This window comes from Tenrec ecaudatus, chromosome 1 (assembly GCF_050624435.1).
Source record: "Tenrec ecaudatus isolate mTenEca1 chromosome 1, mTenEca1.hap1, whole genome shotgun sequence".
In the NCBI taxonomy this organism is placed as follows: Eukaryota; Metazoa; Chordata; class Mammalia; order Afrosoricida; family Tenrecidae; genus Tenrec; species Tenrec ecaudatus.
The window spans coordinates 39,528,555-39,555,382 of NC_134530.1; the positions used below are offsets into that span (position 1 = coordinate 39,528,555).

The following is a 26,828-nucleotide window of genomic DNA, read 5'->3' on the forward strand; positions in this document are numbered from 1 at the left end:
GAATAGCGATACCAGGAGGGGAAGGGGAAGGTGGGGGAGAAAGTACGAACCAATCAATGATCTATATATAAGCTCCTCCCTGGGAGGTGGACAACAGAAAAATGGGTGAAGGGAGACATCGGGCAGTGTAAGATGTGAAAAAAATTATCAAGGGTTTGTAAGGGATGGAGGAAGGAGGAAAAATGAGGTGCTGAACCAAGGGCTCAAGTAGAAAGAAAATGTTTTGAGGAGGATGATGGCAACAAATGTACACATGTGCTTGACACAATGGATGGATGGATGGATTGTGATAAGAGTTGTATGATTTAAAACCGTAAAAGAAATACAGCACTTGCATTTAGTGGCATGTAGTAGATGAATGCTACTACCGCGTCCGTATTCTCAGACCAGCATTTGCTGGTAGAGTATGAGGTAGCTGTGGAGAAAGTAGCGCTTTCAGAGATCACAGACCTAAACCTTAGACATGCTGATTACTGCTACTTTCTAAAATGTTGATATGCTGCCCCGTTTGCGGCTGTCTTTTGCTGAGAATTTACATCTGCCCTCCTGCAGCAGTGATTCTAGCAGTACTTCCAGCGATGACTCTCCAGCCCGGTCCGTTCAATCTGCAGCAGTCCCAGCACCCACTTCCCAGTTACTGTCCTCTCTGGACAAAGATGAGCCCCGGAAAAGCTTTGGGATCAAGGTTCAGAATCTTCCAGTACGCTCGACAGGTATATTTTTTTGAAACTGCTTTTTCTCTCAGCCTGAAAAACTCTACACAGTGAAAATGATTTTCCTTTTTGTACCTCATTCATATTTAATAAAAAAGTGTGATTATAATAACTTTATGCAGCTTAATACCTAGGTTGTTGCTCCTACACATACTGTGTAAAGACTTAATGGTGGATTATTTGTGTTCATGGGTGGGTCTATGTGTATGCATATGTATAATCATTTATAATAAAGATTGCATGGTGGACATGCAAAGAAAGCATGGTTTATTTTTCAATATTAAATATTTTGATTAAATATTTTGGTACTAGATTAAATATTTTGGTACTAGAAGAAATGTGGTATGAAAATTTGGAGACACTAATACTGCTTACGATTAAATATAGCATGTTGGCCCGTAGCCCTCTACAATGTGAAATAACTTTGGACATAAAACTGTAAGCACATATAAAAATAACATTTAAAATAAAAGAAACAGTGACTAATGGAAAAGTCCAGTCAAGTCATACTATAGTTTTTCCTTTACTCTTGATAATTTCAACTGACAGTTGACATGATACAGCATTATTTCAACATTAGGCACATGGAGTATAGAAATGGCTAAAGGCATAGATGATAAAACCAACAGAAATACATTAAAGATTTGCTTTTGTTTTAGTTTATTTAATAAACTAGATATGGTTGGAGAGGGAGTTGGCTTGTTTTTCTAGGTGCTTTTTATAATGAAGCATTTTAACGTAAGATCCCCAGGTGGTATGACTCATCCGCAAAAGGTATTACTATTGTTTAACATGTTACAGACTATAAAAAGTCTAGTATTGCCCCTCACGACTTTAAAAATTGTACTCCTATAGAAAACAAAAATCCTCACAACTAGACCAATCAGCAACATCATGCTAAACAGAAAAGGTTCAATTTGCTAAGAAATTCATTTTGTTTGAATCAGTAGTCAATGCCCATGGAAGCCACAGCCAAGAAATCAATAATGTATGCATTGAGCAGATCTGCTGCAAAAGGTCTTTAAAGTGTTAGGAAGCCAAAATATCACTTGGAATACTAAGATGTGCCTGAGTCAAGCTATGATATTGTCTGTTGCTTCATATGTGTGTGAAAAATGCACAATGAATAAGAAGACCAAAGAAGAATGTAGGCCTTTGAATTTAGAGGTTGTCGAAGAACATTGAACATGTTTTGGGCCTTCAGAGGAACACATTTGTCTTGGATGAAGTGGACCCAAAATGCTCCTTAGAAGGGAAGATGGTGAAACTCTGTCTTACTTTGGACATGTTTCCAGGAGAGACCAGTCTCTAGAGAAAGTCATCATGTTTGGTAAAGTAGAAGCGCAGCAAAAGAGCAACAAGGCCCTCAATCTCAACAAAATGGATGAACACATTGGCTGCAACAACAGACTCCAACAGCAATGGTGTGCGGATGGCACAGGGCAGGGTAGTGTTTTGTTCTGCTGTGCATGGGGTCGTTATGAGTCAGAAACTAACTCGACAGTAACAACAACGACCACTTATATACTGAAGATCATCCAACAATATTTGCAGCAGTACCTTGACAGGGAACTGCCAGAAGTTCAGGTTGGATTCAGAAGAGAACCTGAAACAAGAGATATCATTTCTGATGTTAGAAGGATCTTGACTCAAAACAGAATCTCAGACAGATGTTTACTTGTGTTTTGTTGACTATATACCAAGGCATCTGACTGTGTGGACCGTAATAAATTGTGGGTAAACTTGAGAAGAATGGCAATTCCAGAACACTTCATTGTGCTCGCAAGGAACTTGTACTTGGACCATCAGAGGCAGGTGTGCGAACGGAACGAAGGCATACTGCATGGTTTGAAATCAGGAAAGGTGTGGGTGTCAGGGTTGTATCCTCACACCAAACTTGTTCAGTCTGTATGCTTAGCAAATCATCATAGATGGCTAGATTATATAAAGAAGAATGAAACATCTGGATTGGAGGAAGACTTATCAATAGTTTGTGATGGGTGGATGGCACAACCTTGCTTACTGAAAGTTCAGAGTACTTGAAACACTTTCTGATGAAGATCAGGGATTGCAGTCTTTAGTGTGGAGTGCAATTCAGTGTAAAGAAGACCAGAACCCTCTCAACTGGACCAGTAGGCAACATCCTGAAAAATGGAGAAAAGGTTGAACTTGTCAAGAACTTTGTCTGACTTGGATTCACAATCAGTGCCCATGGAAGCAGCAGTCAAGAGGTCAGAAGGCACAAAGCATTGAGTCAATCCGCTGCTCCAGACCTTGTAGAGTATTGAAGAGCAAGAGCGTTGTCTTGAGGACTAAGGTGTGCCTGAGCCAAGCCATGGTGTTCTCTATTGCATCATCTGCATTTGAAAGTGGGACATTGAATAAGGAAGTCTGTAGAAGAATCGATGCATTGCATTGTGATGCTGTAGAAGAATATTTAAGAAGTATGGTCACCATGTTCCTTAGAGGCAAGAATGACTTACACACTTTGGACATACTGTCATTAGAGACCAGACCCTGGAGAACGACATTACCTTTGGTAAAGTGGAAGGGCAGCAAAAAGTGAAAGACCCACCATGAGATGGATGGACACAGTGGCTGCATCAATGAGCTCAAGCACAGGAACAATTGTGAGGATGAAACAGGACCTACATTGTTTCCTTCTATTGTGCATAGGGTCACTTTGGATGAGAGCCGATTTGATAGCTCTTAACAATAACACATACACACACCTCAATCTTTCTTAAGAACATTTGAAACATACACCAAAGTAGAAGGAATAGTGCACTACACCTTACTCAGAACATTGGACAAATATAGTTTCCTATGCTTTGGACCATAGTAAACTATGGATAGCCTCAAGAAGAATGGGAATTCTAGAACATCTTCATATGTTCACTCAAAACCTGCCATGGTTCAGGAGGCAGTTATGCCAATAGCACAGGGAATACATCAAACCCCTTCTTCAAGAGGGATCAACATTTTGCCACACTTGCTTCATCTCCCTTCTAGCTTCCTTCTTCTCTGTTGCCTATTAATTTTTTCTTTTTGGTATTTTAAGGTGGTATGTTTACTGTATGCATCTATAAAATACAAGGACATTTTCTTACACTATCAAATACTGCTCTTACCTAGCAAATAATCAGTAACATCATTTAACATGCAGTCCATGTTCAGAATTCTACAATAGTTTTATTTTTTCTTGTCTACAGTAGTTTGCAAAACATCTTTCTGTTACTTTGTGTGAAAAACATTATTTTTTTTGTATTAACAAAACTTAGGTAAATCAGGCTAAGAATTTAGTGGCTTGCTTATTGTATTCTATGCGAAGAATAAGTGATTTGTTTTTGTTTGGGGATTTAGATACAAGCCTTAAAGATGGTCTTTTCCATGAATTTAAGAAGTTTGGAAAGGTGACCTCGGTGCAGATACACGGAGCTTCAGAAGAGAGGTATGGGCTGGTCTTCTTCCGGCAGCAGGAGGACCAAGAGAAAGCACTGACCGCGTCAAAAGGAAAGCTTTTCTTTGGCATGCAGATTGAAGTAACCGCATGGATAGGGCCAGGTAAGGCATAAGCTTGAATGTTAGTCTAGCTTGTATTCCAGCATATTATCCCAAATGCGGACACTGTTTGTGCTGTTGGACAGTTCTTACAAATGTATTTATTGAAATGTACTGAACAAATTTGTTAGGCTATTTTGTTTTTTGGGAATTAAATCCAAACCCAGGAAACACAATGGAACGTTCTAGTGACTTTCTTAGGATATGCGTGCACACTGTAGGATCCCGTAAGCCACAGGTTGCCTGCTGCCCCTTTTCCAGAAAAACATAGCTCAGCAACACCCACTTTGGGAAACCGTTTTCTCCAAAGACATATACGCCTTAGGATTGAGACTGGTCAAGTGATGACAAAAATCAAGTAAATGACACTTGACAAACCTGTTTTCCTGTATAAAGGGAATTTTCAACTTTGAAAATTTGTTGAGCTTTTAAACCATTCCAAATGTTAATGAGTTAAGATCATGCTTTATATTTCTGGTTCTGCCTGTTCAGATTGTAATCCTCAAAATATAACTGGATTATATATTTTTTCCTTCTCCGTTTCTGTGAGTCATTCCTAAGTGCCTATCCTCTGTGAGGTTGTTGGAAGAGGAACTAATGAAATTTAAAGTGAGATACACGTAGCACATCCCTGTGAAATGTGATGAAAATGTAAAAAGACAGGTGATGGGCAGTTTCTGGTCCACTTGGCTTGGAAAGCATTTTGAGGAAACTGCAAAGGTTACACTAAGCTCTCATTAGCACCAGCAAACTGCAATTAGTCTGGCTGAATTCACTCAAACCGCTTTGAAGTCTAGTCTCTCAGTACTAGTTAACATCTTAGAAATGTTCAGTGGCTGCCACTTTATTCCAGTACTGTTAGCGAATAATAAAACTCTCTGGACAATTTTTGTCTCCATTTTGTTGCTGAGAGCATACAGGCTGTGTTAAAAGTGTATCAACAAAACCCTGAATATCCCTGCCTAGACTACATTACGCAAGTTTCAGAGGAAAACTTAAAATGAGCCCTGGCCGTTGGCTCTAAAGCATGGAAACTTTGAGGAGCATTGAGCACTGCGGTTTCTTGTTGGGGATTATGTAGCACCAAAAGGAGATGCCATAAATATTTCTTAAAATAATTTGCATAAGATCATTATTCTTGCGTGTAACAAATGCCTGCATCTAGACATCTGAGTTATTATCAAATGAGAAATGTCTCACAAAAAAACCTGTAAGACTTTGTAAAGTAAATGCAATGACATAATACAACATAGGCGTGTTTTTCAGTCATTGAAAGCCCACTTGCACAATGTTGGACCATAAAATTAGGTCCAAAGCACTACCATTTTGGTGGGTGGCTTAAAATTTTATTTAGTGGTTATTTTGAAATAAATCAACCAAGCAGATTGAAAGACAGGTCACTTTTCTTTTTACAGAATCAAACTGCGTTTTCCTTCGACAAGTTAGTTCCCTTAGCCTGTAGTCTACTTTGAGTTAATAAGGGGAGTTGTTTCTGAAGGCGTTTGTAAGCTTTCAGTTTGTGTGAGTATCCCAGCCTGTTGTTTTAGATACTTAGGTTTTTTTATGTGGATTTTCCCCATGATACAGAAATATGTACAAAAATGGTCTCTTCACTCTTACTAAGCTGCTCCCATTCCATTTACAGAAACAGAAAGTGAAAATGAATTCCGTCCCTTGGATGAAAGGATAGATGAATTCCACCCCAAAGCAACACGAACCCTCTTTATTGGCAACCTTGAAAAGACCACTACTTACCATGACCTTCGCAACATCTTCCAGCGCTTTGGAGAAATTGTGGTATGCTGCTTTCTACAATAAAATACTTTTAGTTCTTTGTTATAAAAGAGCATAGCAAAAAAAAGAGAGAGAGAGAGCATAGCGTAGATTCTGTATATAAAGATGAGATTTAGATGGTTTGATTAATGCTTTTCTCATTTGTTCTGGGCATTTTTAACTCCTATTGAAAGATCTGGAGTCGCCCATTGAACACTGTTTTGTTTGTGTATAAAAATGTAATATGTGACATGGATGCCTTTTTGTTCACTTAAATTTTTTGTTTTGTTTACTTATTAATGTTTTTTGTTATCTGGTGATTTTTCAGTGCTTTCTCTGGTTCTGTAAAAGAATCAAATTCACATGTTGGTGAAAAAGCAGCAGCAAATCATTGTGTGATGAGTGTGGTGATAGGCATATCAGTCAGCTTTGCAGTCGTGCACAGGGAGGGAGTACTCCCTGTTCATATCGTCAGCTGAGAGTTCGCAAGCCCCTTCTGACAAGATGAAAGTTGTAGCCTTTCCGGTCCCCAGGACTAAAAGTTGAAACCAGCATTTAATGAAAATAGTTTGGTTGCTGCTTTGAGGTAACATTGAGGAAATGACCTGTGTCATTCCTAGATTCTTTCTCTATATTAATCATAGTGAAGAAAGTTTCTGTTACGTTTGGGCTCTGGAAAGTAAAGAAATGTCCAGATAGGAATAGATATTGTTAGTCTTTCAGATGTATATGTCCTTCTGTCCATCCATCCTTAGTTATACATTACCACTCTAAGCAAATGTTCTTGGTCTTGTAAACAAGACGTTATTTTTATGCATATGGTTGGCTTAAGCCTCCTTTTATACAGACTTGAAGCAAGAAATAGGAGTGATTGAAAACAGCAGACAAAACCCAACAAAACATTCATCTTTTCAGTTGTTTTAAAATTCTTTCAGTTTTGTCATAGTGACATATACTCTTGATTCCAGGTCTACTGCCTACTTAGGTGGGGGGAGGTGGTGGGAATGGGCAATCTGAATTCGCGTCTCTGAGCACTAGCTTTTTTTTACAAAGCTTTAATTTTTTTGCTGTTTGGCATTCTTAAGTCTATAAACTGATGAAACTTTTAGACATTCTTCTGTTTGAATGTAGCTACTGCTTTAAATTTTGGAGGAGTAGAAAAGACATATTTGGACTCGGAAATAGGCTTCCATCACCTGGGTTGCTGGAATGGATAATTATTGTGCCTTTAAGAGCATTAATTCTAAATAAGATGAGTGTCATTATGGTAAAGTGAGTTGCTGCTTTATTGATACTAAGTGATGCTGTAGCCAGAAGCACTCGTTCGCGAGACTATTCACAGAAACCCTTTGGAGGTCCCTTTCTCTGCAGTGGGGTCGCCGTCGGTTACCACTCCTTTGACAGCTTTGAGTAGAGGCTATTGCTTTTTCATGAGACTCATCAAAGAGTTCTTTAAGTCTGTTTTTCATTTTTCCCTGGTTTCAAGTTTTGATTATTGGCTTGTGATCCTTAAGAAGGTATAAGTGATCACAGTGCCTGTTCTGCAGAGTATGACCCAGGTCAGTATTGTTCAGGTACACGTTTCACCATCCAAACGTCTGCTTTCTCTGAACCATTTTCCTGAGGAAGCCAGGTTGTCGGATCACCTCCTCTCAGCAGGCAGGACAGGAGTGTCCGATATGAACATAGGGTTTGTGAATTCTTTAGAGATGGGTGGGGGTTCTCCTTTGTAGTACTTTCTTTAATCCAGGGATATGTTTGGCTCGTCTTTACAAAGTGCAGTTCAGAAATTCTGTTGCCTGTCTTTCTGGACAGGAGAGGAATACTCACTAATCACCAGATTTGGTTCAGGGACTAGACTAATAGACTAATCGGGCCTTCTAATTTAGGGTTTCGTGTTTTAAATGGCCTTTTGAAAATGTGATTTCTTTATAGTTTTTAACTTTCTCAGATTTTAAATTTTAAATGGCCTGACCTCTACTAAGGATTTCAGCTTAAAAAATGATTAGGGCAAAGAATGTACAGATGTGCTTTATACAATTGATGTCTGTATATGTAAGAGTTGTATGAGCCCCTAATAAAATGTTAAAAAAAAAAAAGGAAAAGGAATTATTTCTTAGGTTTTTGTTAAATAGGTGACCTTTTTACTGTCATGTTTCTCTGAACCCTGGTATTTTGGACTTAAAGTGTTAAAGATTGGAGTGCTACAAAGAGACACAGGTAGAAAGGATTTCATGGTTGGTGACTACAGATGTGTTCTATAGTTTTCTAGACTACTCATTTAAAATGCACAATTTTAGGTAAGAAGATGATTATTGGAAGTAAGTTTTTTTGAGAAATGAGGCACCCATATGGACTTAGTTTATTCTGATTTATTTTCTTTTTGATCCATCACTAAATGGTATTAATTGGCCTTTTCAGGATATTGATATTAAGAAAGTAAATGGAGTTCCTCAGTATGCATTCTTGCAATACTGTGATATTGCCAGCGTTTGTAAGGCTATTAAGAAGATGGATGGGGAGTACCTTGGAAACAATCGCCTCAAGGTAAGAGAATATGGATAAATTAATGTTACTATAATTTATTTTGTTTTTAAGATTTACACGTGTGTGATTACCTAAAATTTAGTAATGGAGTTAGATACTCTTGGGAGAAAGATGAGGCTGTCAGCTCTGTAAAGATGTCCAGCCTCAGAAATCCTGTATTAGGTTGCTATGAATCAGAATTGACTAGATGGCAGTGATTTGAGTTAGATAAACCATAAAGGTATGAGACATTATTTTTCACCCTCATCCGGTTAATTATAATCTGAACTACTAATCTTCATCCAATTGTGCTAGAATCTGTGCCAACTAATATCTGATTAGCCATGCAGAATTTTAAAAAATATCTTTTGTAAATTTTAATAGGATTTTAATCAAATGGTTTCTATTTGAGATGTTGATTTGATAAAAACTCCTACCAAAGACTGATTTTTTTTCAGAACTGTGAAAATGAATAATTGTAAACTTCCCTAATAGAAATTTTGCCTTTCATGTTCAGCTGGGTTTTGGAAAGAGCATGCCTACAAACTGCGTGTGGTTAGACGGGCTTTCTTCCAATGTGTCGGATCAGTATCTAACGCGCCATTTCTGCCGATACGGGCCGGTAGTAAAGGTAGGTTGGAGGTTTTGCTGTGTGGTTCAGAGTTTCTTCTGGTTCCATTTTTCTTTGTATTCTGTCCTTTAAGTCCTAATTTTCTAGTGCCATCTTTTTCTTTTCTTCAGTACCTCATAAATGAAATTTCTCATCAAGGTCTACAAGGGCATTTACATTGTTAGCTTTGATATGAGCATTTTGAAAAACTGTTTCGAGCCAGATAAGATGATTGTTTTTTAAATCATCTGCATTATACAGCTCAGTAGAAATTTCACTTTTCATTAGAAGTAGCCATTCAAATGATAGGTTACTTGCAACACACTACGAGGTGATGAGGCTTGGTTATTTTATATACATGTGTATGTGTGTATGTACACATCATATATGTGTGTGGCTTTAAAAAGAAAGTCACACAACAAAAGTTTCATTTATCTAGGTGGTAGGATGTCACATACGAAGAATATAATAGGAAAAAGGATTCTGGACCCCTTTAGGTTGTAGGTGAAGCTTTAGTAACTCCTTAAAGGCAGATTTACTCTGATGGTTATGTTACATAATTTTTACACTTTCTTAGTATCTTTTGTTGCTTGGAGAAAATACACATCTTTTAAATATTGCCACATAACAGGGTTGCTTCAAATTCAACATCATTGAAATACTTTATTCAGTTTTTTTTCCCCAATCCTTTTCAGTGGTTTTTATTTTCTCCTTTTTTTGAGCCATGGCTAAATAACATCCCGTGCAGGACTCCATTAACTAGGACAATGAAGTAAAAACGTGAAAAACAAAATAAAGGCATCCTATATCTCAGGCCACAGAATCCACGATACTAAACAGTCCCTGCACATTTTATTGTGTTTCACTCACTTGCATCATTAAGAAAAGTCTAAAATAATTTTAGAATTAAAAACATGTAACATATGTGTGTCGTGGGTGTGTAAGCACACATATAAACACACACGTCTTTTAATTTTTCATGGCAGCGTCCTTGAGACTTAGGATATTGTTGGGACTGACACTAAGCCCACTGGATGAGGCTCTTATTTGGTTTTTGTTTGGTTGTTTTGTTCTTTACAGGTGGTGTTTGACCGCTTAAAAGGCATGGCCCTCGTTCTCTACAATGAAATTGAATATGCACAAGCGGCTGTAAAAGAGACCAAGGGGAGGAAGCTCGGTGGGAATAAGATTAAGGTGTGCAGAATGATACGACTTTCATCTGACCCCTTCACAACTGGCATTTTAGAGGTTGCCGGTCAGGGGAGTAACGTACAGGACTTGGCAGTTTATGCCTTCAATTTTTAAAGGAAATACATGATTCTTATACTCAACTAGTAGAAGAGACAGGATCTTTTAAACCATCAGCTACAAAAATTTCCCTAAAAATCTCTTCATTCGATGCTTTGGGTACCTAATGCTCACCTGCACATGGTCCCTGCAGGCCAGCGCCCAGTCACCTGTGGGCATCTGCACACCCAGAATCTCAAATTGTCAGTCAGTCCAGCTTCCTGAATTGGTCTTCTCTCCTTCTTCTTTTCTGTCCTTCTAAAGAGCGGGGACCGCTGAAGGCATGGCCTTGTCTGGTTTATTTGCTTAAAACAAGTATTCATCACAGCTGGAAGACATGCATGCACTTAACTGTGATGGTCAATTGAAATAAGTCTTTATGAAATAAATTGAGAGAGTTTTGATTCTAGATATCAACTACTTTAATGATTTTGAAACCCAGCTGTTAGTAAGTTTAAATATTCTGCCATATCTTGTTTTAGATTTTAACTATGCTTTAGTAGATTTTTGCACAGAAATTACTAAATTTAGTTGGTCCGATTATTTAATTCAGTAGAGTCCTGATAGGTGTTGCTTGCTTTCCTTTTTTTGCCCTGCTCTCTCAGGATTGGATTCTGGAACTCTAGTTTATAATTTTGTATCAAGATGAGGGCAGAATTTATTTGAGAGTGATTTCAAAATACATCGTTTCATTGACAAAGGACTGTTACATTTAATTCAGATAGATGGCTAGTTCTTGAAATTTGCCCTTAAAGACTATGTTGGGAATAGTTTGCAAATTAAAGTGTAAGACTATTATCAAATACCTGCTATCTCTCCCCACCCCCTTTTTAAGGTGGATTTTGCAAATCGGGAAAGTCAGTTGGCGTTTTACCACTGCATGGAGAAATCTGGTCAAGATATCCGAGACTTCTATGAAATGTTGGCAGAAAGAAGGTGCGTATTTTAATCCCGTCAACTAAACACAGATTTTAATTTAAAAAAATTTAGATGAGATTAAATTAATTTTTCATCTTTTATTATAACATTTTCCTCATCCCTGTCAAACTAACCCTCCTTTTCTCCTTATATGGAAACCGTAGTTTCTTTAAGAACACAGTTTTCATTTGGCTCACAGTTGTTGGGGTTACCTGAATCGCAATTGGAGTTTTCACTGCCCTTAGTTCAAATGAGTTAATTCTTTGAGAGATGCTAACTTTATGTACAAAATCAATTTCAAAACACTTTCTTTTATCTTATTGTTAGTAGTTTTAAATCAAATGTAATAATGCACTACATACTTGGTAATGGTGTCATTATCTTTGTTACCATGTGTGTTCTCATACATTTATCTTAAAAACAAAAAGTCAACAAGGAAGACCCCCCTGCCTCTTTGTCACATTCAGTGCCTACCTCACTCACGGCCAACACTGGCCCCACACTGGCCCCAAGCCGTCACGGAAGCACCGGAACTCATAAGCCCTGCTCCTCTCTTCTGGCCTCAGGCATGGATTTTTTAACAGATACCACCAGCCTTTTAGACTTTGAGTAGAGAGCGAAGGGTGCAGTCAGGGTTGAGATTACGGTAGACTTGCTAAAGACTGTATAAACAGCTGTATTGTAATTTAGAATTTAAGTAATTTGTGAAGCAATAAATCAAAGCACATATAATTTAGTAATTTTGGCAACGTAGAAAATAGATCTTATTCCCCTTGTTAACATTTTTCAGTTATGGTACTATAGATTTGATTTTTTTTTTTCTCCCCCTGGGGGCTGCTTACAGGAAATATATTACAGTGTCGGATCATTTAAGATCTCAAAATGCAATCCTATCTTCTCTAACTTACAACTGTCCTATAACTGGTGGCTAATTTTTTTTAAGTGAATGTATGAAAACTTCCTGTCACAATGCCCAGAAGGCAGTGGTGGTTTAATGGTAGAATTCACACTTTCCATGTGGGAGAAGTGGGTTCCATTCCTGGCCAGCGCACCTCATGAGTAGCGTCATCCCTGCCTATCAGGAGAATAAACTTCAGTGGGCCTTTTCATCTGAGGTGCACTAGAAAGAACTGCTGCCCTAAGAGTAAGCCAGCAAAACTCTGAATCACAGTGATCCCATCCCAGGCAGGGAATTGCCATGAATCAGGGCCAACTCAACAGCAGTTGGCAGCTGCATAATGCCACCAGATTCTTCAGCAGTGGATCCCTTTTTTTTTTTTTTTTGTATTTTATTTTATTAAAAAACATTTTATTAGGGGCTCATACAACTCTTATCACAATCCATACATATACATACATCAATTGTATAAAACACATCTGTACATTCTTTGCCCTAATCATTTTCTTTTTTTAATTTTTTAAAAAATTTTAACAATTTATTAGGGGCTCATACAATTCTTATCACAGTTCATACATATACATACATCAATTGTATAAAGCACATCTGTACAGTCCCTGCCCTAATCATTTTTTTCTCCTCTTTTCGTTTTTTACATTTTATTAGGGACCCATACAACTCTTATCACCATCCATACATATACATACATCAATTGTATAAAGCACATCCATACATTCCCTGCCCCAATCATTCTCAAGGCATTTGCTCTCCACTTAAGCCCCTTGCATCAGGTCCTCTTTTTTTTTTTCCCCTCCCTCCCCTTAACCCCCTCCCTCATGTGCCCTTGGTAATTTATACCTCGTTATTTTGTCATATCTTGCCCTATCCGGAGTCTCCCTTCCCCCCTTCTCTGCTGTCCCTCTCCCAGGGAAGAGGTCACATGTGGATCCTTGTAATCAGTTCCCCCTTTCCAACCCACTCACCCTCCACTCTCCCAGCATCGTCCCTCACACCCTTGGTCCTGAAGGTATCATCCACCCTGGATTCCCCGTACCTCCAGCCCTCATATGTACCAGTGTACAGCCTCTGTCCTATCCAGGCCTGCAAGGTAGAATTCGGATCATGGTAGTTGGGGGGAGGAAGCATCCAGGATCTGGGGGAAAGCTGTGTTCTTCATCGGTACTACCTCGCACCCTAATTAACCCATCTCCTCTCCTAAACCCCTCTATGAGGGGATCTCCATTGGCCGACACTTGGGCCTTGGGTCTCCACTCTGCACTTCCCCCTTCATTTAATATGGTATATATATATATATACATATACATATACATATACACATATATACACACACTTATATCGTTGTTGTTTTTTTTTTTGCATGATGCCTTATACCTGGTCCCTTGGGCACCTCGTGGTCGCACTGGCCGGTGTGCTTCTTCCATGTGGGCTTTTTTGCTTCTGAGCTAGATGGCCGCTTGTTCACCTTCAAGCCTTTAAGACCCCAGACACTATCTCTTTTGATAGCCGGGCACCATCAGCTTTCTTCACCACATTTGCTTATGCACCCATTTGTCTTCAGCGATCCTATCATGGAGGTGTGCAGTCAATGATAAGATTTTTTGTTCTTTGATGCCTGGTAACTGATCCCTTTGGGACCACTCGATCACACAGGCTGGTGTGTTCTTCCATGTGGACTTTGTTGCTTCTGAGCTAGATGGCCGGTTGTTTATCTTCAAGCCTTTAAGACCCCAGTCACTGTCTCTTTTGATAGCCGGGCACCATCAGCTTTCTTCACCACATTTACTTGTTCACCCACTTTGGCTCCAGCCGTTGTGTCGGGAGAGTGAGCATCATAGAGTTCCAATTTAATAAAAGAAGGTATTCATGCATTGAGGGAGTGTTTGAGTAGAGGCCCAAGGTCCTTCCGCCGCAGTGGATCCCTTTTATGAATGGAAACCACTGTCCACTTCAAACCTATTCTACACTAGGATTTCATTTGAGTCTTCAGGTACTCTGTAGGGAGGTCGGGCCCTGACTGCTGTCCTGTTTTACATAAGGTCATACAGCTGGATGATTTGATAGTAGCATCAGCGGCCACTAAATGGTTGGGCTGTTACTGGTGGCCGTTTGGATGGTGTACAATCACGTGAACAGTCATCTCCAAACCTGCCCACAGGCACTTCCCTGGGCACTCTGTAGAGGAGATGCTGCGCGTGCTGTGCTGTATTGCCCGGCTCCTGGAGAGCGGGGACTCTCATTTCCCTTAGAGCCACGAGGCCCGTCGAGTATGTGCAACAGCTTTCCTAATTGCCCCGTTCTCATAATAGTTGTTTCAGAAGAGTGCCCTAGCACTACTGTTCACACATGGACATGAGGATGTTAGGGTTTCCACCCTGTGTTTTTGGATGTAGTTGTAGTTTATTTAATTTAAAAAATCTTAAGACTTACTGCTCTTTAAATATGCCCAGTATAATTTACTTGCAAGATTGCTGGCCAATATTTAGGCAGTGAATCGGATTCCTAAGAATGCATGTGGAAGGATCCTCTTGAACCAACCATGCTAGCGATCATAGATACATTACCATGCAAACGCATAGCTGATTCTGACTCGTGACAGCTCTGTCAGGCAGAGTTGAACTGCTCGTGTGAGTCCCGGTTTCTGTACAGCTTACATATCTATCTCCTGCAGAATGAATTGAACTGCTGCCCTCCAGTCAGCAGCCAAGTGCTTACCATGGCGCTTACCAGGGCTCCTTAGATCATAAGACAGCATCTCTCTTTTAACTGAGAGAGTTTGGTACAGATGCAGGTAAAAATGCATTATTGATGCTTCCAGTGACGCTTCACGTTAACTCAAGAGGTTTCATTTGCCGTTAAAAGGGTTAGAATATCACCCAGTAGCAATCCGACCTAGTTTTCTAAAGTCTTTTGATGACTCTTCAAATACCTGCTGTGAGCCAGCACTGGTCCACGAGCTAGGGGAATGGTGGCTAAGAAGACAAAGCCAGTGGTCATTACGGGTCTTGGGTTCTAGTTTTGGTTTATTTCACTGAGCCCACTAATGGCAGCATGTGCGGAAGGAACAGTCCATGCTTACTTGAGAAGAGACCACGACTTTGTCAGAGGCTAGGGTGAAAACACGAGTGAAGGAGTTGGTTTCTGAAACTAGTACATTTCATTTGATATAACATATATGTTCTTGTTTGTATATTTAATTCTATTTTGATAGCATCATGACAGGTCACTGCATGAAATCCCCTCTGTGATTCCCTTAGAAATGGAAGAATCCCCTGAGAAGCTGTTGGTGCCTTAGTAACTAGCCTAGCAACCGCAGAATCCTCTGGGGCCCAGGCCAAGGCTAGGCAACAGTCCTCTCCCTCCCCTGGGACCTTGGAACCTTTGGCTTCTGGGGGAGCTAAGGGACGACCTAAGGCCAGAAGCACTTCTCGGGGAAAAGTCTGACATGCCTGGATTATATGACAAGTAGTTGTCCTCCTGCCGTCGTTGTGTAAGTGCAGTCAACACCCACATTGAGATAGGTGTGCCTGTACTGATTGGAGACCTTCTCAGAACACGCACATTGAGATAGGTGTGCCTGTACTGTTTGGAGACCTTCTCAGCAACAATGTTTGCTATATTTGTATTTAGTAAAACGAGGCCCCAAAAGCCTTACTCTGTTTTTCACCTAGTTACAAATTGACTTTTACTCTCCACCTGGTAAAAGGTGGCAGGTTTTTGTTTTTAATGCAGCAAGCACAAAATCCCTAGCAGAAGTTGAAATTGAAAAAAGAAAGAAATTAAAGCAACAGAACCTGACTTTCAAATAGCACTTTCTGTATAAACCTCTAGCTCTCTCCATCGGATCCATAATATTTTAAAATAGTTAATGAATAAGCAATTTGGGTGGGGTTGTTTTTTTTTTTAACCTAGTTATATAGTAGGAGCCCTGGTGGTATAATTGTTACATGTTGGGCTGTGGTCTGCGTGGTTGGCAGTTTAAAACCACCAGTAGCTCTAGAGGAGAACGACTGGGCTTTTTACTCATGTAAATAGTTATAGTCTGGGAAACTCACAGGGGACACTATGAGTCAGCTTTGATGACTGTGAGCATGGTTTGAATTAACCCAACTCACTGCCATTGAATGGATTCCACCAACTCATGAATGCCCCTCTGAGTTTCTGAGACTGTACCTCTTTGCAGAAGTAGAAAGCCCAGACCCTCACCTGAGGAGCTAGCAGCCCAATGGAGCAACAAAGAAAAGAAATGGAAGAATCATTTTAGAATGTTTGTAGCCATCCCAGAGTTGTTAGTTGGCAGGCTGGGTAAATCCAGTAAAGGCCAAGGATGTGCCTGCTTAGCATTGTGTTAGAAAGGTGTTCACGAGTGCTTTCTTATTTCATCTTCATTGCACGACAACCCTTTGAAGAGAAGTCATCACATTTTGCATGTGAGGAAACTCTGCTCAGAGAGATTAAATAAACATCAGAATGTTTTTGAGGTGTTACATTACTGTTCAGGTCACATAGGTGGTAAGATTACCTTTCAAAACAGACTGTTTCCAAAATTGTGATATGAAATAATTGTGAAATGCTTAAAAGTATGGCATTTCTGCTACTTAATACGGGTGTCCATTATAAGTCACTTCATACCACCTAAATTACCAAAGAATGAAAAAGGGTTGCACCAGCATTGGCTAATAGATACAAAAATACAACATAACATGATTTGAAAATTTCAAATAGCCCTTAAAAAAAGAAAAGTACATTTCAATGTGTAATCAGTGTGAATACATTATTGCAAGTTTTTTCTTTCTTGACACCAAGTCTATGAAATCCAGTGTGTAATTTACACTTTGAGCACGTCCTGCCAGACAGACCAGATTTCCGGCACAGGCCTAAGTAACAGGGATGATTTTTAGAAGCAGGTTTTTCTGATCCACCTATGTGCGATTTGATGCATGTAAGTGCCAAAGAAACAAAAGGGCTAATACATTGTTGTTGGTTTTCAATTTTTTGGCAGAGAAGAGCGAAGGGCATCTTATGACTACAGCCAAGATCGTACATACTACGAGAATGTGCGAACTCCAGGCACATATCCTGAGGATTCCAGAAGGGACTATCCAGCTCGAGGGAGAGAGTTTTATTCCGAATGGGAAACTTACCAAGGAGACTACTATGAATCACGCTATTATGATGATCCTCGAGAATACAGGGATTACAGAAATGATCCTTATGAACAAGATATTCGGGAATACAGTTACAGGCAAAGGGAACGGGAACGTGAAAGATTTGAGTCTGAACGGGACCGAGACCACGAGAGGAGGCCAATTGAACGAAGCCAGAGTCCCGTCCACTTGCGACGCCCACAGAGTCCTGGCACATCTCCCTCCCAGTCTGAGAGGCTGCCCAGTGATTCTGAGAGGAGGATGTACAGCCGGTCCTCGGACCGCAGTGGCAGCTGTAGCTCCCTCTCCCCTCCACGATACGACAAACTCGAGAAACCTCGTCTGGAGCGCTATTCAAAAAATGAAAAGACAGATAAAGAACGAACGTTTGAACATCCCGAGAGAGGGGAGAGAGAGAGACGCATAATACGAAAGGAAAAAGTGGAGAAGGACAAAAGCGAAAAGCAAAAACGCAAAGGGAAAATTCATTCCTCTAGTTCTCAGTCCTCAGAAACAGACCAAGAAAATGAGAGAGAACTGAGCCCCGAAAAGCCAAGGAGCTCTAATAAACCGAGCAGAGAGAAAGCGGACAAAGAAGGGCTAGCCCGAAATCGCCTTGAACTTATGCCTTGTGTGGTTCTGACTCGAGTGAAAGAAAAAGAGGGCAAGGTCATTGAGCACGCCGCCTTTGAGAAACTGAAAACCAAGCTCGACAACGACACTGTTAAACTGTCTGTCCCAGATCAGAAACTTCAGGCCTCTCAAGCTGAGCCTGCAAAATCAGACCTCTCTAAACTGGAGTCTCTTAGACTAAAAGTGCCAAAGGAGAAGGGCCTTTCTAGCCACATAGAAGTGGTGGATAAAGACAGCAGGCTTAAGCCCAGGAAGCTCCTAAAGCCCGAGCAGACTGCTGATGGGGTCAGTGCTGTGGATCTGGAGAAATTGGAAGCTAGGAAAAGACGCTTTGCAGATTCAAATTTCAAAGCAGAACGTCAGAAATTGGAAGTCAAGAAAAGCAGTCTAGAGCTAGAGGAAGCTAGGGTGCTTTTAAAAAAGCAGCATGACCTATCATCTAGAGATGTCATTGTGCTGAGGGAAGGTGAGTCTGAAAGAAAGCCTGCGCGGAAAGAAATTCTTAAAAGAGAATCCAAGAAAATCAAACTGGATAGACTTACTGCTGTTCCCAGCCCCAAAGACAGTCAGGAGCTTGCCAGTATTTCTGTTGGGGTTGGCTCAAGGCCCAGCACAGACCTACAAGCAAGGCTGGGAGAACCAGTAGGCGAACTTGCAGAAAATCAAGAGAGCCAACCCAAAAAACCCACTTCCTCAAAACCACAGCTCAAACAGCTACAGCTGTCGGACGACCAAGGACCAGAGAAAGAGGATCTTAGGAAAAACTACTGCCATCTTCGCGAGGAGACACCTGAACGTAAAGGAGGCCAAGAGAAACCACATTCGGTAGCTGCTGAAGAGAAAATTGGCATTGATATTGATCACACACAGAGTTACCGAAAACAAATGGAACAGAGTCGGAGAAAACAGATGGAGATGGAAATAGCCAAGTCTGAGAAATTTGGCAGCCCTAAAAAAGATGTAGATGACTATGAAAGGCGTAGCCTTGTTCACGAGGTGGGCAAACCTCCCCAAGATGTCACCGATGACTCTCCTCCCAGCAAAAAGAAAAGGATGGATCGTGTTGATTTTGATATCTGCAGCAAAAGAGAGAGGCATTACAGAAGTTCACGCCAAGTCAGTGAAGATTCTGAAAGGACTAGTTGCTCGCCCAGCATCCGACCAGGTTCCTTCCATGAAGATGACGACCCCCTGAGCCCCCCGAGGTTAGTGACAGTAAAAGGGTCCCCTAAAGTCGATGACAAGGGTCTTCCCTATGCTAATATCACAGTCAGGGAAGAGTCTCTAAAATTCAATCCATATGATTCTAGCAGGAGAGAACAGATGGCAGACATGGCCAAGATAAAGCTGTCTGTCTTGAGTTCTGAAGAAGAACTGCATCGTTGGGACTCTCAATTGAAACAAGATGCTAGCAGATTTGATGTGAGTTTCCCAAACAGCATAATTAAGAGAGACAGCCTTCGAAAGAGGTCTGTGCGAGACTTGGAACCTGGCGAGGTGCCTTCTGATTCTGATGACGATGGTGATCACAAGTCCCACTCGCCCAGAGCCTCTGCACTGTACGAAAGTTCCCCACTGCCTTTCATCTTGAGGGACAGAGAGGACAAACTCCGCGAGCGAGAGGAGAGACTGTCCACTTCTTTAGAAAGGAACAGGTTCTATTCTTTTGCACTGGATAAGACAATCACCCCAGACACTAAAGCTTTGCTTGAAAGAGCCAAGTCCCTCTCTTCGTCTCGAGAAGAAAATTGGTCTTTCCTTGATTGGGACTCTCGATTTGCTAATTTTCGAAACAACAAAGATAAAGAGAAGGTGGACTCTGCTCCCAGGCCCATTCCCTCCTGGTACATGAAAAAGAAGAAAATCCGGACAGACCCCGATGGGAAAATGGACGATAAAAAAGATGACCATAAAGAAGAAGAGCAGGAAAGGCAAGAGCTCTTTGCTTCTCGTTTTTTACACAGCTCAATCTTTGAGCAAGATTCCAAGCGACTGCAGCACCTCGAGAGAAAAGACGAAGACTCAGACTTTATTCCCGGTAGGTTATATGGGAGGCAGGCATCTGATGGCGCAACCAGCACAGCTGATTTAGTTCAAGAGCCAGTTGTTCTGTTTCATAGCAGATTTATGGAACTCACACGAATGCAGCAGAAAGAAAAAGAAAAAGACCAAAAGCCCAAAGAGATGGAAAAACAGGAAGATGCAGAGAATCAACCCAAGACCCCAGAACCTGCTTCTGAGAACAAAGAGTCAGAACTGAAAACCCAGTCTTCAGTTAGGCCTCCTAGTACCATGGTGACGGCCATAACCTCGGACTCGGCACCATCAACACCAGAGAAGGCGACAGCAAGTGAGAAGCCAACGGAGGTGCCTGCAGTAGCAGAAGAAAAGACTGCGGAGCCTGCCCCGGTCTCAGAAGAAGCAAAAACGGGACCCGAACGGACGCCTGCCCCTGTGGAACAACCTGAGCAAGGAAGCTCGTCCCCAGGTGTAGATACCAGTAAAGATGCTGCTGTGCCTTCCTCGGTGGCTGAAGAAAGCTCATCAACTGACCAGCTGCCTTTTCTGGACGCCAAGCCTCCAACTCCTGGGGCCTCATTTTCCCAGGCAGAGAGCAGTGTCGATCCAGAGCCCAATAGGACTCTACCACTTCCCAAGCCAACTCCTACGCCTGAGGAAGCCGATGAGCCAAAGGTGGAGAAGCCTGACTCGGCTGCTAACAGTGAGCCAAATCAAAAGACTGAAGTCGTTCCTACCGTTCAGCCTCAGGCTTCCGAAGAGTTAGAGGCCGAGCCTCCAGTTGCTGTGAAAGATAAAAAGCCAACTAAAAGTAAACGCTCTAAGACCCCAGTTCAGGCAGCTGCCGCCAGCACTGTGGAGAAGCCCGTCACGAGGAAGAGTGAGCGAATAGACCGAGAAAAGCTAAAGCGGTCCAGTTCTCCCCGGGGAGAAGCACAGAAACTGCTAGAATTAAAGATGGAGGCTGAGAAAATTACCAGGACTGCTTCTAAAACCCCTGCTGGGGATCCTGAGCACCCAGAACCAAGCTTGCCCCTCAGCCGAACCCGGCGCCGAAATGTCAGGAGTGTGTATGCAACCATGGGGGACACTGAGAGCCGCTCTCCAGTCAAAGAGCCCCCAGAGCAGCCAAGACTGACCAGGAAGAGGTTGGAGCGAGAGCTTCAAGAAGCAGCAGCAGCCCCTACGACCCCTCGGAGGGGGAGGCCCCCCAAAACACGCCGTCGAGCCGAAGAAGAGGAGGAGGCTGAGCCGAAAGAACCAGTTGAAACACCCAAACCAACTGAAGGATGGAGATCCCCTCGAGCTCAAAAACTCGCTGCCGGCTCCCAAGGGAAGGGCAAGGGGAAGCACGACCCCAAATCTGATGCCGCAGCGGAGCGCCCGGAGGCTGCCACTGAGGCGGCTTCTCAAGGGAACGCGAAAGAAAACAATACAAAAGCCAAGCCTGCTGAAGAAGCAGGAAGCGAACAGAAACATGACCGAAAGGACGTGGGTACAGACAGGACCTCCCCCGACCCTCCCCCAGTTGAAGTGCTAGAGAAGAAAACAACCCCTGAAAAAAACTCCAAGCCCAAGAGAGGAAGGGCGCGAAACTCGAGGTCGGCAGCGGACAGATCGGCAAGCCTGAGGACTGTGGACACTGGCGCAGGTGCTCGGGCAGCTACGAGGCTGGCAGGAGATCCGGAAGCTGGGCTTACGGCAGTCCCCCCTGAGAAAGGCGAGAGTCCCCAAAAGGAGGGTAGCTTGAAAAGTGACCCTGTTGATCCAGGCAAGGAACCAGAGAAGGAGGATGTGTCTGATTCTAAGCGTCACCCAGAAGCAACACAGTTGGCCAAGCAGATGGAACTGGAACAAGCCGTGGAGAACATCGCCAAGCTCACGGACACTTCAGCCGCCTCGGCCTACAAGGCCGCAGCCTCAGATGCACCCGAGGGCCGGGCCTCGGAGGACAGTCGGGACAAGCCGGCCCATCAAGCTAGTGAAACAGAACTTGCTGCGGCCATTGGCTCCATCATCAATGACTTTTCTGGGGAGCCAGAAAACTTCCCAGCCCCTCCCACTTACCCCTCAGAGTCTCCAGCAGATGTTCAGCCCACTCCTCCAGGGCCACAGCCTCCTGAGGAAGGAATAGAGCCTGAGACAGACGAGGCCGTGTCAGGCATCTTGGAGACGGCGGCGGCTGCAGAATCTTCTGGACCACCTGCCAGTGCTCCTGACACCTCGACAGGCCCACCAGACACCAAGGAGACCAGAGGAAAAGGCAGTGTACCCTCTGACTCCGTGCAAGAAGCCAAAGGGGCCAAAGAAGCAGAAGTGCGGAGAGACAAAGGGCGCCAGAAGACCACTCGGTCGCGCCGTAAAAGACACACAAACCGGAAAGCCGGAGCTGTGGCAGAGCCCCCCGCCTCTGAGCCTGAACGGATGCAAAGCCAGAGTCCGGCTGCAAACGAGGAGGAGGCGGTGGTCCCTGCCCTTGAAGCCCCACAGGAAGAAAAGCCCCGCACCCCCGAGCCCGAGTCATGTGCTTGTGACCTCAGCAAGGCTCCACCCAGGGAGAACGTATCCCAGGAGAGCAGTGTTGAAGAAAAGACACCGACCAAAGGGCCTGCACCCCCAGACCTATCCACCCCTCCTCAGCCGGTCCCAGGGGACGACGACCAGCCAGCCAGATTCAAGGTACATTCGATTATTGAAAGTGACCCAGTAACCCCCCCCAGTGACTCCAGCACCCCTACGCCCACCGTTCCTTCGGTAACCGCAGCAAAGCTCCCAGCACAGAGTTCTCCTCCCACAGTGACCGAGTGGCTCACAAGGCAGGAGGAGCCACGGGCTCAGTCGACACCATCTCCAGCTCTTCCCCCAGACACAAAAGCCTCTGACATCGCCCCCAGCTCCAGTACCCTGCGGAAGATCCTCATGGACCCCAAATATGCGTCTGCCACAGGGGCGGCTTCCACAAGCGTCACAGCCTCCATTGCAGAGCCCGTCAGCGCCGCCCCTTGCCTGCAGGAAGCCCCGGCCCCGCCCCCACCGGTTGAACCGAAGAAGCCTCTCGTAGAGGAGAAAGCCCCCGCGCCAGTAGCCAGCACCTCGGACGTGCAAACCTTAGAGGTTCCAGTAACTGCCGATAAAGAAAAACCGGCTCCGGTTCTTGCTCCCAAAATCACGTCCGTCATTAGCCGGATGCCTGTCAGCATTGATTTGGAGAATTCACAGAAAATAACGCTGGCGAAACCTGCTCCTCAAACTCTGACCGGCTTGGTGAGCGCCCTGACCAGCCTGGTGAACGTCTCACTGGTCCCAGTCAATGCCCTGACTGGCCCAGTGAATGCTCTGAAAGGGCCGGTGAAGGGCTCGGTAACGACGCTGAAGGGCCTGGTGAACACTCCTGCCGGTCCCGTGAACGTCCTCAAGGGGCCAGTGAATGTCCTGACGGGTCCTGTGAATGTTCTCACCGCTCCCGTGAATGCTGCGGTGGGCACAGTGAACGCCACCCCGGGGGCGGTGAACACGGCCACCGGCACCATCAATGCCGTCACAGGCGCAGTGACCGTCGCCACAGGGGCAGTGACCTCGGCATCTGGCGGTGTAACTGCCACAACAGGTGCAGTCACCATGGCTGCAGGGGCAGTGATTGCACAGGCAGCAAAGTGCAAGCCGAGAACGAACACTAACGAAAACAACCGGTTCCACCCAGGGTCCATGTCTGTGATTGACGAGCGCCCAGCTGACACTGGCTCCGGGGCTGGACTGCGTGTGAACACCTCAGAAGGGGTTGTGCTCCTGAGCTATTCAGGGCAGAAGACTGAAGGCCCACAGCGGATCAGCGCCAAGATCAGTCAGATCCCCCCAGCCAGTGCGATGGACATTGAGTTTCAGCAGTCGGTGTCCAAGTCCCAGGTCAAACCCGATTCTGTCACACCATCTCAGCCTCCACCCAAAGGCCAAGCCCCATCAGGCTATGCGAACGTGGCCACCCACTCCACCCTGGTACTGACTGCCCAGACATACAATGCCTCTCCGGTGATCTCCTCCGTGAAGGCTGACCGGCCATCCTTGGAGAAGCCTGAGCCCATTCACCTTTCCGTGTCCACCCCTGTCACTCAGGGCGGCACCGTGAAGGTGCTCACTCAGGGCCTCAACACCTCCCCAGTGCTGGTGCACAACCAGCTCGTCCTCACCCCGAGCATCGTGACCACCAATAAAAAGCTCGCCGACCCCGTGACCCTCAAAATTGAGACTAAGGTCCTCCAACCGGCCAGCCTGGGGTCAGCTCTCACTCCCCATCACCCTCCTGCTCTGCCCAGCAAACTGCCCCCAGATGTGAACCACATCAACTCGGGGCCCAGCACCCCAACAGACCGGACTGTCTCCCATCTGGCTGTCACGAAGCCAGACACACATCCTCCCCGACCGAGTGGGCCCGCTCCATCCCCGTTCCTGAGGGCTTGTCACCCGAGCAGTACTACGTCCACGGCCCTCTCCACCAATGCCACGGTCATGCTGGCTGCCGGCATCCCTGTGCCCCAGTTCATCTCCAGCATACACCCCGAACAGTCGGTCATCATGCCACCTCACAGCATCACGCAGACCGTGTCCCTCAGCCACCTGTCGCAGGGCGAGGTGAGGATGACCACACCCACGCTGCCCAGCATCACTTACAGCATCCGCCCGGAGACACTCCACTCTCCCCGGGCCCCCCTGCAGCCCCAGCAGATAGAGGTCAGGGCCCCGCAGCGTGTAGGCACACCCCAGCCGGCCCCGGCCCCCCAGCACCCTCCCGAAGAAGAGGTGCACTACCACCTCCCTGTCGCTCGTGCCACAGCCCCTGTGCAGTCGGAGGTGTTGGTCATGCAGTCGGAGTACCGGCTGCACCCGTACACAGTGCCTCGGGACGTGAGGATCATGGTCCACCCGCACGTGGCCACAGTCAGCGAGCAGCCCCGGGCGGCAGAGGGCGTGGTGAAGGTGTCGCCAGCCAGCAAGGCCCCTCCACAGCCAGGGAAGGAAGCTGCCAAGACACCCGACACCAAAGCAGCATCTGCCTCCCACAGCGAAGCCCGCATCCTCACAGTCACCCCCAGCAACCAGCTGCAGGGGCTGCCACTGACTCCTCCCGTGGTGGTCACCCACGGGGTGCAGATTGTGCACTCGAGTGGGGAGCTGTTCCAGGAGTATAGGCACAGTGACATCCGGGCGTACCACGCTCCCATTCAGCGCGCACACACTCCGGGTCCTTCCACCACCTCCACCGGCCCACCTTCCCGGACCAAGACCCCTGCACAGGTGAGGGCCCGGTCGGCTGGCAGCAGCATTGTGGGAGCCAGCAGCCCCTTGCTCAGGAGGGCGGGGGAGAATGAATCTACAGTAGACGTGGGGTCTGACACGTGTTTGACTTTTTGTGAGACTCCAGCCAAGCACAGGAACAGCCCAAATTTCAGGGTGAAATATCAGCTCCCACCACAGCCTTCAGGGCACGGGGAAGGAGCTCTTGGGACTGGTTCCGGTAGATGGTGAGAAGGGAGGGGAGGGGCTGTAGGACGCTGTTACTCTACTAGGCCCCAATCCCCAGGCCCTGAGAAGATTGTCTACAGGGGGTCACCCCCCATGCATCTCAGAGTCAGGATGTCTTTTTGTGGCTTTTGTACACAATCAACTGACTGCCCTTTTGTCTTATTTCATAACACCTAGGGCCCTCCACCCGAAGGGGAGCCCTTGAAGCCTGCCCTGTCGCCCACACAACCTGCCCAGACCACCCCAGCCACACAGCCTGCCCCGCCTGTGCCGCCCTCCCAGCCCAGCCTGAGTAGCAAAGTGCCCCAGGTCTCCCAGGAGGCGAAGGGGACCCAGACTGGAGTTGTTGAGCAGCCTCGACTCCCCACTGCACCTACAAACAGGCCACCTGAACCTCTTGCCCAAATTCCAAGGACACCAGTGGAAACAGGCCAGACGTCCCACCTCTCTCCAGTGTCTGTCTCCATGAAGCCTGACCTCCCCACCCCTCTCCCAGCTCAGGCCACCCCAAAGCAGCCATTGTTTGTCCCCACCCCTGCCAGCCCCAGCACCGTCCCAGGACTGGCACTGGCTCTGCCGCATCCAGAAGCCCAGCCCACCCCCAAACAAGACTCCTCTGCACACTTGACCTCCCAGAGACCTGTGGACATGGTCCAACTCCTGAAGGTACGTGTGGACGGGGCTCGTCCAAGTTTGCTGCCATATCCGTGGCCCAAGATGCTCGCGCTGAGGCCAGCTAGCTGCCCCCTCCCTCCCTCATGGCTCGGTGCTCACTTCCCGTGTGTTTATTTTTGAGCAGAAGTACCCCATCGTGTGGCAGGGCCTGTTGGCCCTCAAGAATGACACAGCTGCTGTGCAGCTCCACTTTGTCTCTGGCAACAATGTCCTGGCCCACCGGTCCCTCCCCCTATCTGAAGGGGGGCCCCCCCTGAGGATCGCCCAGAGGATGCGGCTGGAGGCCTCACAACTGGAAGGGGTCGCCCGGAGGATGACGGTAAGACAGACGTAGACCCTGGGCGAGCCATTGTCGAAGCAGAGGGGTTTGGAAGCAGGTACACGCCCCTTCTTCCTTGAGGGATGAAAAAACAAGGCCTTTTCGCTCAATGAGGGTGGATTTCCGGCTTACGGCCACATTAGAGGATAGAACTGCCCCCACAGGGCTTCTCGACTGCTGACCTCTTGGTTGGTTTGGGGGCTCTTGATGGCAT

General features: G+C 45.2%; 1 protein-coding gene and 1 pseudogene across 2 annotated transcripts in view; both read left to right on the forward strand.

Moving 5' to 3' along the window:
- SPEN (spen family transcriptional repressor) overlaps positions 1–26,828 on the forward strand; it is a 91,893-nt gene that overhangs the window by 63,473 nt on the left and 1,592 nt on the right. Inside the window, exons 4-13 of one of the 2 annotated variants that reach the window (XM_075550947.1) lie at positions 553–713; positions 4,077–4,277; positions 5,920–6,071; positions 8,469–8,594; positions 9,091–9,204; positions 10,264–10,377; positions 11,306–11,406; positions 17,307–25,392; positions 25,798–26,286; positions 26,420–26,614. In XM_075550947.1, the coding sequence (XP_075407062.1) occupies positions 553–713; positions 4,077–4,277; positions 5,920–6,071; positions 8,469–8,594; positions 9,091–9,204; positions 10,264–10,377; positions 11,306–11,406; positions 17,307–25,392; positions 25,798–26,286; positions 26,420–26,614 (9,739 nt within the window). The remainder of the gene's footprint in view (positions 1–552; positions 714–4,076; positions 4,278–5,919; positions 6,072–8,468; positions 8,595–9,090; positions 9,205–10,263; positions 10,378–11,305; positions 11,407–17,306; positions 25,393–25,797; positions 26,287–26,419; positions 26,615–26,828) is intronic. The other variant, XM_075550948.1, reaches the window with a different exon arrangement.
- LOC142437686 (small nucleolar RNA SNORA5) lies at positions 11,836–11,978 on the forward strand (annotated as a pseudogene).